At 40.9% G+C, this 12,838-nt stretch overlaps 1 protein-coding gene across 1 annotated transcript; it reads left to right on the forward strand.

Moving 5' to 3' along the window:
* The first annotated feature begins 7 nt into the window (after window positions 1-7).
* On the forward strand, window positions 8-7,313 carry LOC119118690 (tyrosine-protein phosphatase non-receptor type 1-like). The gene is made up of 9 exons (XM_037245606.1): window positions 8-507; window positions 1,564-1,654; window positions 2,107-2,207; window positions 2,405-2,503; window positions 2,580-2,717; window positions 2,807-3,016; window positions 3,931-4,092; window positions 4,180-4,337; window positions 4,808-7,313. Exons 1-9 carry the CDS (start codon window positions 451-453, stop codon window positions 5,097-5,099), a joined length of 1,308 nt encoding a protein of 435 aa, XP_037101501.1. The 5' UTR covers window positions 8-450; the 3' UTR covers window positions 5,100-7,313.
* Window positions 7,314-12,838: the final 5,525 nt, after the last annotated feature.

Consider the following 12,838-nt stretch of genomic DNA (forward strand, 5'->3'; position numbering starts at 1 on the left):
ACGAGGCAGCGAGCACTAGCGACAAGATGCCTCAGTGCGCGCTCCCGTTGGCGTCGCTCTACAGCTGCCGTAGAAATGCTAACCTGACTGACTGTTCCTTTCTTTCGAAGTTTTCCATTTGGGCATTTACGAGCTGTCTTATCAAGGAAGGCGGCGACGACTTTCTATGTTTATCTTTATTTATGCCTCTTTGTTGTTTGCCGCCAAGGACGGCAGTTAGCTAGTAGCTCCACCGCGTAAGGCGCTTGTTTGCGGCTCGTTTCCGCTAACAGCAGCAGGCCGATTTTGAGTCCAAGTCATCTATGTTGCTCGAGTGACAACAAATCCACAGCGGCGGCGTTCTTTGTCCGCAATTTTTCGACACTTTTACGAGACAATAACCATCTCGATTACAGCGAGGTGAGCTTATCCACAGCGGGGGAAGGACGAGCGACAGCTGGACTGTCAGCAATGGAAGCCGAGTTTCGGGAAATCGATGACAACAGGATTTGGAGCGCCATTTACCAGGTGGGTCAAAGGGGGTCCGTCGTAAAATGTCACTTTTAGGACGGGTTAGGACTGATGGGAAGTAAATGGGCCTTTAACATGTCATTTTCTTCCTGTGTTGTAGTGTACTACTGTGCGTTCGTGAAGGCACCGTGCAGAACTTCTAGTTTATATAAATTGATGCCTCCTCTGTTCTATATTGAAATGTATATCTGTCAATAAAATACTGTAGAAGTGACCCAATGCATCTCTTTTAACGATTTCCAGTTCCCTAGCTGTTTTGTCACTTCTACTTTTCAGACCGAGTTACTCAACTAAACTTGTCAAACAACCATTGCTGCATACAAAGTGGTTGCACATGGAGCGATAAGTAGACAGTTAAAACAACAAACAAATAAGAAAAACCGTAAACGCCTTAAAACACTTAATCGACACCAGTCTCGTGCGCTGTCAAAATCCATTGAATAATTGCTTAGAGCATTTTTTTAACTTTAAATTGTCTATAAATTCTAATTTCAGGTCCTCAAGAGCAAATATTCTCTCGTTCCCCCATGAAATCAGACCCTTTTTTCCCCCTTTATTTGGAAAACAATGATCAACACGTTTGCCTATTTATTGATATGTTACGGACCAAACCAGAACGGAATCATAATCGGTTTACGGACAAAATAATCATCTGTTTAATCTGTTACGTTAAACAATCTTTTGAAGTTGCAGTATGACTGACATGTAGTTAAACTTGAGATCTCAGAAGTGTACATCGATGTAACCCTTCGCTTTAGTTTGTATCCAAGAAGTAGCTCCCTTTTTTTTTTTTTTAAATGTTGGTGACGACAGCAAGTGCTGTTTATTTAGTTTTGTTTAATCATTAAACAATATACAACAATGATCGCTTAAAAAGGTCTGAAAACAATGATTTTGCAAGAAACTTTAATGCAAAATATATATATTTTTATCTGATTGGTTATTCAATTAATTGATAGACTAATTGTATGTATAACAAGTAGGATTGTGTGGATGTCATATTATCTCAGTGTTAGCTTCAGAAAAATAAATAAAGGTCCAATTGTCTTCCAGGAGATTCGTCAGCAGTCATGTGAACTGCCCTGCAAGGTGGCCAAACTACCTGAAAACAAGAGTCGGAATCGCTATCGAGATGTTAGCCCATGTAAGTCGCTCCCCAGAAGCGTGCACAGGCCCCTTGAACTCTTGTTCATGTGTTTTGCAACTTTTTGAAGCCAAGGCAGAGAGATCAGGCTGTGGGGCTTTTCGGGTGAAATTTAAGGATGAGGCTAAAATAGTTTTCAACTGTTTTGGAATTGAATTTGGATTATTGTTGTTGTTTTTTCTTTGCACTTTAAAAATATGTACTCGTATAAAAATATGTACTAGTATGTTTTTTATTGGATGTATTTGTTAATTTACAGGGTCTGCTAATTTACAGATTTTTTTTGACGCAGTTACAGAATATGCTTTGTTGAAGCTAAACATAGCGGTTATTTTGCATTTTAAATAAAACATATGTCATAAATAAAGTGCCAGAACAGTGCGCTCTACCCACCATGGTTTGAGTCAAAAACATTTATTAAAGAGTTGAGCAATCTTATCTTTTCTCCCCAGTTGACCACAGTAGAATATGTCTGCAGCAGAGTGCTAACACCTACATTAACGCCAGCCTAATAGCGGTAGAAGAGGCGCAAAGGAGCTACATCCTCACTCAGGTAAACATTTTGCACACCGTTGAAGAAATGTATCTTCAGCGCTACCGTCTTAGTATCGGATCTAATTAGATTGAGTATATGTCATTCATTAAAAAAATATTTAAAGGTTTGTCCTGGCAGATTGTGCCGCTGATGGAGTGGGTGCGAGGCTAAAAACGTTTGGCAAGGATGTGATTATGCTGTTGTTCTTGTTTTAGGGACCCCTACCCAACACGTGCGGTCACTTCTGGGAGATGGTCTGGGAGCAGCGGAGTTGCGGTGTGGTGATGCTGAACAGAGTGATCGAGAAAGGATCTGTAAGCAGAGGGTTCTTTTGCACATGTTCTTTTCTAATTGCTGCCCCAAAGTCATCTGACCTAAACTCGGTTGCAGGTCAAATGCGCCCAATATTGGCCACAGAGAGAAGAGAGAGATGCGCTCTTTGAGGATACAAACTTCAAGCTCACCTTTGTTTCCGAAGACATCAAGTCCTACTACACAGTCCGTCATCTAGAGCTGGAAAATCTCGCTGTAAGTTTTGCGTGACTAATAGTGAGTGGGACAATTGCTCTTTTTGGGTTCCAACTCTGTTGTTTTCTGTGACTATTTCCCCTCTGCAGACACTAGAGACACGTGAAATTTTACATTTTCACTACACCACCTGGCCTGACTTTGGGGTGCCAGAGTCTCCAGCTTCCTTCCTTAATTTCTTGTTCAAAGTGCGGGAGTCAGGTTGTATGAATTCAGACCGGGGGCCAGTGGTGGTTCACTGCAGCGCTGGCATCGGACGCTCTGGAACCTTTTGCCTGGTGGACACCTGCCTATTACTGGTTTGTACTGAGCTAATACAAGACTTATATATTTTCATTTGAATGTATTATTTCTCTTGTTTGACCTGCAAGTGCAAACTTGAGATACAAGGGCTGCACGGTGGTAGCAAAGTCAACTCACGTCAGCGTGAGTACTGGTTTGACAGCTAGTGAGCAATTTTTCAGATAATAGACTTTAAGCTGTTTCATACCACTCCCAGTTGAGCTTTACAGTAAATTCATCGCGGGGTTATGTTCCAGTAAGTGAATATAGTCATTGTTATCATTTATGGCACACTTTTAAAATAATAGAAAAACCCTGTATAATAAAATAAAGGAAAGCACGATCAATGAATAACACACAAATATTATACAATGTCATTAATTGTGACAAAAACAAAGATGATGAAGCTGCCGTAATATCGTATTCCTATTTCAACTCCAAAGTAAAGGTGTCTCCTTTGTAAAATTTAAATACATTTGAAATGGAATGTTGAAAATGTTCCACCTGCATGGTCTGCAATACAACTGCACTAACATGATCGTAGTTCTTCCACATGCATGACTTCGAACATGGCGATGGGCAGTTGCTGGCTTGCTGTGTTTCTTCTTTTATATACCTTGGTGGATCCATCGGTGCTATTTTGGAACCGCAGGCTCCTACTCAGATAACATTAGGTTATGTGCAGCATGGCAAACGTGGAAAGGATCAGTAATGCTAGCAGCACGAGATGCATCTACTGACAGAACACAACAGCCAATTGACGGTTGACAAAACAGCGCTGTGATTGGCCGAATCATTGTGTGCAGGTTTTTATGGTGACACGAGTTTTGAACGCAACATTGTGGAAATTCAATTTGTATTATTTTTCATTTTCCAGCCGTGATGTAGCTGCAGAATGAACAAGTTTTTATTTGACTTTTTTTCTCTCCAGATGTCTATCCGCAAAGACCCGTCCTCTGTGCGTATCCGTGATGTTCTACTGGAGATGAGACGCCATCGTATGGGCTTGATTCAGACTGCGGATCAACTTCGCTTCTCCTACCTTGCTGTCATTGAAGGTGCTAAATACCTCAAGGGAGATTTGTCATTGCAGGCAAGTGCTTTCCCACCATATTGTAGCAACATTCAAGGCCTCTTCATGACTTCATGAATATTCACCTGTATTTTGTGTCTCCGCTAGGAATCATGGAAGGAGTTGTCAAATGAAGAAGATGATCCCCCTGAATTCACTCCACCTCCCCTCCCACCTCCAAGAGATCCTCAGAATGGCAAAGTTGGGCCATCACTTTTTCCCATGAATGACGAGATTGTGCGACCGATTGAAATCCACACTCTGGGGTAATCATTCAAATTGAATTGAAGCAATGAATAATAAAAATGCTCAATGTTTTGTTTAGTGTATTGGTTGCTTGGAAATGTCTAAAACAACTTGCTGTCAAACACAATTAATTCTGTAAACAAGAAGTGGCTAGAATCACGAGTTGCAACATGACTCATAAGGAAAGTTTCAGCTTTTTTTAGTATATTTTTAGGAACTTAAAATGCTTGCGGCTGTGGGAACACAGGCATCTTTAGGGGACAGGCAACTCAAACGATGAAGGAGCTACAATTTTTCATGAGTGATATTGGGAGGCCAAATAGGACTGCGCACTTCTTAACCAGATGGCAACCAGTTCACGGCGTAGTCTGCCTTTTGTCCAAAGTCCGCTGGGATAGGCTCAGTTGCTCTTTAGACATGCTCAAAATGGTGTTTGAAAGTCAAGCCGTGGACAATGTGGGGTAATCAATCCTCTGCTACACTCACACAGGTCCTCACAAGACTCAGAGCTGCGAAGGAGGACCGCGGTCGCCCTCCAGTGCCCTCCCGATGGTGCCGCTCACCTTGACGGTCACGTGGAAGTCCAAGATCCAACCTCCAAATCTGAAACCAAAGCCCAGCCGCAGCACGACATGGAGCGGCATCAAGTGGACGAGGCCGTTCGGCAGTCGGTGGAAACATCCGCAGAGCCTGAGAATTGGTCTCCCCTCCTCGCCAACGTGTGCCTGTGCACGGCGCTGGCGCTCAGCGCTTACGTCTGCTATCGAGCCTTCTACCACTGATGTCTGCCTTCCTCCTCCTCCACTGACTCGCCTGGCCAAATGTTGTTTTAGTCTTGGAAGCTCAGGGCCTTTTCAAGGTATTACGTCCTCCATTCGTCCGTCAACTTAAACACACAAAGCGGCGCCGTTTAGGGAAAAAAGAAAAGAGAGCCACAGAAATTGATAAAAGATGTAACTGAGAGATGGCAATTCAGGTTACCCCAGCTGTTGATTTGGTCAGTGCCTTGACATAGATGGCGGCTGACATGGCTGTTGTCATTGAAGTTCAATCCGTTTTGGCGTCATCAGCATAGCTATTATATACATTTGTTTGTTTGAATTACATAATAATTTCCTTTATAATGTATGAAGGAGTCTTCAAACCACATAGGGGGAAAGATTAAAGTAAAGAAGACTATTCCTTTTCTTTCAGTGTGGCCCTAAAATTCTTTTACACTCGTGTAATCTGACCAATGAAGTCCACTGCATCTTGAAGGCAGGAATACGCTTTAGAACGTAGCCAATCATATGGTCCAAACAGCTATGTCATATCTTTTTCCTCTATTTTTTTAAGCTGCGTCAAGTGGCGATCAGAATGGAGTTACACATTGGCTGAGAATTGAGTTCCAGCCATAAGACGGCATGAGCGGAAGCGCCACTGTGCCCACTAGAAAAGAGCTTGAGTCTGGGGTGACTTATCTGCCCTCTCTCCGTCAGTGGTCCATGTTGGCTTGCCATAGACACATGCCATGGGCTCGTACAGTACGTGTATGTGTCAGTGTGTAGTTATTGGAGCCTTCGACTGATGCTTGAGTGACATCATCATAAAAAATATTAACATTTATAGACCCTGTAATGTAAAGTGGGAGATTTGTATGTTTGAAAAGAATTGCAAACACAGCTGTGGAGCATAGCGTTAACTTGTTTTTTCACCATTCATCAGGGGGGGGGAGGCGGGGAACTAAAGCAATTCCTAATCAAATATTTGAGCTTGGACATGAGCTGTCCCTCCCCCAGAATATTAGAATTTGAACATGGCGGCTTTGTAGCATCTTGTTACTGCGGTGTGGAAAAGCCTTGTGATGACCAGGTGGGGTATATTCCAGCCAGTGGGGGCTTGAAGCGATTCTGTTTTTCCAGCTCAAACATGCTGCCGTGTGTAGGCATAACAAAGATGCTAGATTTTCCCAAGAAGTGAAGTTTTAGACTGACAGTTCGGTGGAGCATCGTTTCAGAGCATTGAGCAGGTGCCCGCAGTGATAGAGAGCGGAGCTTGATTTTATGTTTAAATTTTGAAGCTGCATTTTATATACTTCACCATTTTTTTATCGTTATTTGGCAGTGTTGTTAACAACACTCTGTGCTGTGTCATATTTTCATTTATTTACACTTTACAGGGACTTAAGGAAAATTAATGTGAACCAAGCTGCCTCCATTCGTGCATTTGTCATCTGAAACGCTTATCCTCATGGTTCTTTATTCTCGCTGCAGTCTCCCAACAGAAAATAGTTCCATTGGAGGGTACAAACTTTATTTTATAACTTCAATTGACTGGCGACCAGTCCAAGGTGTACCCCGCCACTCGTTCAAAGTGACCTGGGATAGACTCCAGCTCACTCGTGACCCTTATATGGACATTAGCTTTTGATAATAATTGTTTTAAATGGTATGAATTGGGGTTCTAACTCTTGGCTGGAGTCAAGACGCCATAATGGTGGGTGGCGAGAAGTATACAGAGCCAAACTACTTGCCAGCAATACAAACTCATCCAATTGTGTCACCTTTAACTTTTGAACAGGGAACCAGGGATAAAGAACCAAGCCAACACCAGCACAGAGAGAAAAACAATACACTGTAGTAATATTTGGACGGTATCACCCTGAGCTGGAAATAATTTCAACGATTATATTGACTTTTCGCATGCTGCATTTGTGAATCGACAGGTGTGTTCTAAAGTGATATTAGTTATGCTGCTAGTATTCAACAAAATGAGTTGGACAGCTGTACATCTTTTTATTTGGAATGTATAATTGTCCTAAAGGTGGATAAATAAATATATACACACACACACACACATTTCAAATCAGGTTTTTAGCGTGCTGATTTTTTTTGGTTCTGCTTAATCAAGGGATTCAACCTCAGCACCTCAAGTTCTCCTGTTTTCTATCCTGAGCTTAAAATGTGTATTTTTTTATATACATTTGTTTGACTTTTCAAATAAAGGATTATACTGCAGACTCTCTTTCACTTTTTATATTTGTTAAGTTTATTTAATTCCACAAAGTAAGAACCTGACCATCTTTTTATACAACTTCATAGTCATTTATTACGCTTAAGTTAATGAGTTGTAAAATGTTGTTTGAGCTAATCTCTTTTTTGTTTGTTTATATACACAAATAATCATTGTAAATCTGCAGGGAGAATTAAATCCACTCCACAGACGTGCTTTTCTTTCAGAAGTTGTGAATCTGGGCTCGTTAAAGTATGTTGGTGTCGTATGCTGCTTTCCACACGGTGGCGCTGTTGAGCTATGCACTTACTGGCTTTAGATAGTTGACCACACTTTTCCTGTTGATTTACTGTGCCAACTGGGTTTTTTCAATCACTCTTTGCTGCTATAAAATACTAGTACTAGTCATGACGTTTTTTCTGTTGGCGTAACGCACATCGTAGGAATAAAAATAGAATGCATATAAAAAAAATACCCCTCTCTGTTTTAATACTGACAACGCAAGAACTCACCGTGATTTAAAGTTGTTTCCCTTGAACAAAATACATTGCTAAAGCTGTATTTTATTAGCCCCCACCACGCTCCCCCGCCCTCTTTGTCCTTTTACTCTTGTGGGGTGCAAGAGATTTGGCAATCTACAACTTCCTGTTTGGGAAATAAGAGGCACACACTGGTACGTGCTGTACAGGAATGCAATTCAAACATAGTGAGTAATAGCACTCTCCGCCACCCCTCTACTGACGTCAAGCCTGCAAGATTGTACAGGCTGAACTTATCTGCAGTAGGAAAACTACAATCAAGGTGTGACCGCCAGGACCGGAAGTCATCTGAAAGTGACAATGTGCTTGATATGATCTTCAACCTTACCATAGGTTTGGACTTTTCACCTTGTCCTCAAACAAGTGTCATAGGTGTGAGAAAATGGGATTGAATTTTGACACACAAATGTCAGACGTATCAAAAGGGCATGAAGGTCAAATGGGAATAGCAAAGGGGATGTCACTCCCCCTCTCCCGATCCTGCCCCTGCCCTGTTGACTCCTCCAAACTCCCAATGTCCTGAGCTGTTTAGTTATTAACCTGGAACTTCCCAATAGCTGGCAAGCTGCGAAGGAGGAGGGCTTGGCCATCATTAGAATCCCTCAGTTCTTTTTCGTAGGAAGTCGGGATCAGGAAATTCCTGTATGCAACAGGAGCCTTTCCAAGTGTGACTGTGCAAAGTGTGAGTCATTATACGCTCGCAGTGGAAGCTGAATTTTACAAGGAAGTGAGTCCACTGTCATGTGTGGCATGTGTCTTCATGCCCCCACGCCACTTATTTCGACATTTCAAAAACACAACAGGCAGTGTTGATGAGTAACTTCTTCATCTCTGCTTTCGTATTCTCGTCACCACATACAAGGTGTGTCAGAAAAGTGCCAAGACCGGTGACACAAAAGCTATACAAGTTACCCCTTGCTACTATATCACCGTTTTCCTTTCGCAACTTCACTGCATTGCTTTTTTTTTTTTTTTTTTATCGTAATTGTATCATGGATTACCAGATTTTTGGAGAATTTAGTGGTAATTATCTGTTTCTGCAGATTTATGTAGCAATAAGCGCAAGCATGCTGGAGTGCGTAAAATACAGAAAAATATAGACTACAGAAATTCCTGAAAAAAGCTAAAATGCAATGTGAATGCAAAGTACAACTAGTTACACCACTACGCATGTACGATAAAATTAACATAAAAATAGTGCAAACATAAAACTGTTAAAAAAAATGTATAAAAACTGGTTTCTTGACATCCATGAGAAAAAAGACAAATAGCCAACGTGACTATGCACAGGCAAAAAGTAAACAGAAAAATAAGTCTGAAAGTGTGTCTACTTGAGTTCTGTTTTGTCGATATATATGTTGAATTATTAGTTTCATATGATATATATGATCATTTAGATATGGCACTTTAAAGTGTTATTTATTATTTATATTTCCCTATTTTCATGTTTTAAATATGTTGGAAATAAAAATAAATCAAATCAAAAACATCGCTAGCTCATGCCTACTGCCATCATATAGTGTTGACATCTCAAACCTTTGCTTGCAAGCCAAATAAAAAAAAAAAGCCTGAACCTCAGTTCATACTTTGAAAAAGTCATAGGTAAAGTCACTTGTATACCTTTGGTGAAACTCGTCCTGAAACTTGTGTGACACACTGCGTGAGTAGCCAACCCTTGCCATTGTCTCGGATATGGTCCCGCCTCCCAAAAAGTCCCCCGGTAGCTCCTTATGAAAAGTCAGACAAAGACATTATGTTTCCACTCGTGCGTTCAGCTGAAGTTCAGCTAACAGAGATGATTCCTTGACCAAATAAGGCCTACACCGACCACACCCAACTCAAAGCATTCTCTTGGGAACTTCAAAGACCAATATGCTTTTCAAAAGTATCTAAGTATGCGCGAGAGTTCATTAATCAACTTACTACTTTTATCTGATGAACCTTTGGGGATTAGGCCAAGCTCTAACCTGTTCAGCTATTTCAAACAAGTATTGTCTAAATGTCAATGTGTTACTCCTATGAACACTATACTGGAGTTGTTCTTGATAGGGTCTTTAAAATATCACTACTGATCGCAAAGACCCTTGGCAGATTAGATTGACATGGCAACATATTGAGACTGAAATCTGATTGGACCAAAAAAAAAAAAAACTATAGTGGAAGCAATGCAGCCAAGAGAAATGTTACAGAATGAAGAGAATAGACTTTTGGGGAATAAATATTTCAATTTCATCGAACAAACTTTAAAATTTCGGTTGTAAATGTTGGTAGGTGCCTCTAATAGGCTAATAGAAAAGATCTTGACCTCTATTTTAAGATAGTGATACAGTGAGATGAGTTTAATTTATTCTGTGACCATATTTGCATCTCAAATTATCTTTTACTATTGAAATTAATGCATGTGCCTTTAATTCGTTCCAGCCTTCCCCCCCCCAATACAACAAAAATGTTGTCAGGTGTATTTTAATAAGAATAATTACTAGCACTCAATGTCCTTTTGAGATAACTTTACTGCCGAGTTAAGCAATGTTTGACACATATTTGTCTTAAGTTGAAGGACATTGTGCTTCTGCCTGCCTTGACCTTCTGGGCGCACAGACATTGTGAATTCCCGCACACCCCTGTTTTTCTCAATTCATTTCAATGGTGTCAATTACAAGCATGTTTATGCCATTTGCAGGAAGGTCGGAGCCATATTCCCTACGAATGAGGGTCTTACTGTATTCTTTCATTGAGACACTTCAACTCCTCACAGGACATCAGCATCACACAAGTATTTGTATTTCTTCGGAGAGGATAAAGAATCCATGCTGTAAGTATTGTTAGAATGTCTGTCTCATGTTTACACTGTTTGTGTTCAGTTCGTTTCTAAGAGGGTTATAGATCCTAATTAGCATTAGCATTAAGCTAGCAAACTGAAAGGCAAAAGCTATGAGGTTGTTTTAAATAAACAAGGTGTAATTCAGTTTGTTTTATATTTAACATTTACATTCATATTTGACAGTAAGTCATCGTTTGTATCTCAATTTGGCGCTCACAACTCAGTGTGCATGTTATGCAAGCTGAAACGAGCATTTTATTGTGGCTTTGGCCTTAAATGCATGATTGTTTTTCACCTAGCAAGCATGCTTGTTTGTTTTCCTCGCTCACGACTCACTTGCGTCTGTGAAGACGCTCGCAGTTCCTGTCCTCGTCTGCTTGCCCGCACTCAGCAGCGACCACCAGGCGCAGATATTGGTGCGAGAGTCTGTGGTTATGTTGCCGCAGATTACACTCTTGCATGTAGGTCAACGCATCAATATGAAGAGTTTGAAGCTGGTGTTTCCCCCACAGTCCGCTTCGAGGTTCCCGCATCCTTCCTCTTGCAGATTGCTGCAAGGAGTGATGACGCTGGCGGGGACCGCATGTAAACAAAGCCCATGTCATCGATGTGTTCTTTTGACTTGTTGCTGATGTATTTTGGATCATAACAACAGATGTGCACCAGAGCAGAATCACTCAACATGCCGCGGATTCTTTTTGAGAGGCGCGTGCCCACATAGTCTGTGACTGTCTGACATTCAATGAGGTGAAAGGTGAGACACAGTCAACGTGAGCATGGTCACATAGCCAAGTGTGTGAGTCTGCATGTGTGGGAGGGGTTGTGGTTATTGGAGACGCCCTTCTTGTTTTGGAAGCTGTCTTAAACGGCACATCACTTATTCCATTAAATACCAAGCTTTTGCCTATGATCAATCTGTAAAGGTTATCAAGAGAACTAGATTGTTTTGTATTGTTAGATGGAAATTTCTGCAAATACCAATCATCCATTCCAGTAAAAGGCAAAAGAATGTTTGCTCTCTACTTCATAAAAACAGAGCAAAAACACCAATAAATAGAATGTAAATCAATTTAATGCTTCAATTCTATTCTGGTGCTCCTTCTGATGTGCCTGCCTTGGCCACCAGGCGGCAGTACATTACAATCACACAGACAAATGAAGAAGATAGTGGCTCTTTGTTTTTCTGGATTCACATTGTCACTATTGTCATTAAGTCAGTAAACTGTAATGACCCCCCCCCCTTTTTTTTGCAGATGATCAAGAAGTGAGTATGGTGATATCGCACTACCCTTTGTGTTCAAATATCCGTTGCTTCAATTTACAGCGTCTGTTTGTTTTAGTCTGTTAGTGGAATTAAGCAACTTTGGGGGAAATTGTTCACTATTTGCCAGGGCCACTTATTGAAAAACAAAGTGAGTTAAGTTCATTGTCACGTAGTGTTTATATCTTTTACAAGTCAATGCAAAAAAAAACATAACTAAATCAAACGACTTGTGATAGGCTCCAGAACACCCTGGAACCGACAGCGCAGTACAAAATGGATGCACGTTTGGATTTTACTGACCCCAAGAGACATACATGCCACTTAATCACTGTTGTGAAAAGTCGAAGAAAGACTGACACAGGCACATAGTGTGCATTTGAAGGTTACACCCACTGAAGTGACAAAAGGAAATCATGCGCAACTAATCAAGATGGAGGCCAACATAGCAGAAAGATTACAAAAGTAGTCAATCACGGCCTCGCCTGATGAAGTTTTACCAAATAAGTGAATGGGTATCTTCTGGTTGGAGACATGTTATATTTATTACAATTTCTATATCTCTCAGTAACATCTCTGTGCAATGTTTTTGTCAAGGTAGTCCAAAAATCAAGAATTACAGCACACTATTATTTTGTTTTCTTACTGAATACACAGAATTTTGAGGGGGAGGCCCTGTCTCGTACTAGTGAGCGATTGGACATCTGGTCTGTGTAACTTTGGGCTCCTTAACATAAGTTGCAGTAACTTATGTCGTACCATTTTGAAAAAGTGCATGCAGACATATAGGAACTGACGTGCCTTGTCATTTAGAACTGTACAATCTCAGCGGATATTTAGTACCGTATTTTCCGGACTATAAGGCGCACCTAAAAACCTAAAATTTTCTCAAAAGCGGACAGTGCGCCT

The sequence above is a fragment of the Syngnathus acus genome, chromosome 2 (genome assembly GCF_901709675.1).
Source record: "Syngnathus acus chromosome 2, fSynAcu1.2, whole genome shotgun sequence".
Classification (NCBI taxonomy): Eukaryota; Metazoa; Chordata; class Actinopteri; order Syngnathiformes; family Syngnathidae; genus Syngnathus; species Syngnathus acus.

Coding starts and splice junctions, on each gene's coding strand:
- LOC119118690 (XM_037245606.1), top strand. CDS start 451: ATGGAAGCCGAGTTTCGGGAAATCGATGACAACAGGATTTGGAGCGCC. Junction 508..1,563: donor TTTGGAGCGCCATTTACCAG/GTGGGTCAAAGG, acceptor ATTGTCTTCCAG/GAGATTCGTCAGCAGTCATG. Junction 1,655..2,106: donor CTATCGAGATGTTAGCCCAT/GTAAGTCGCTCC, acceptor TTTTCTCCCCAG/TTGACCACAGTAGAATATGT.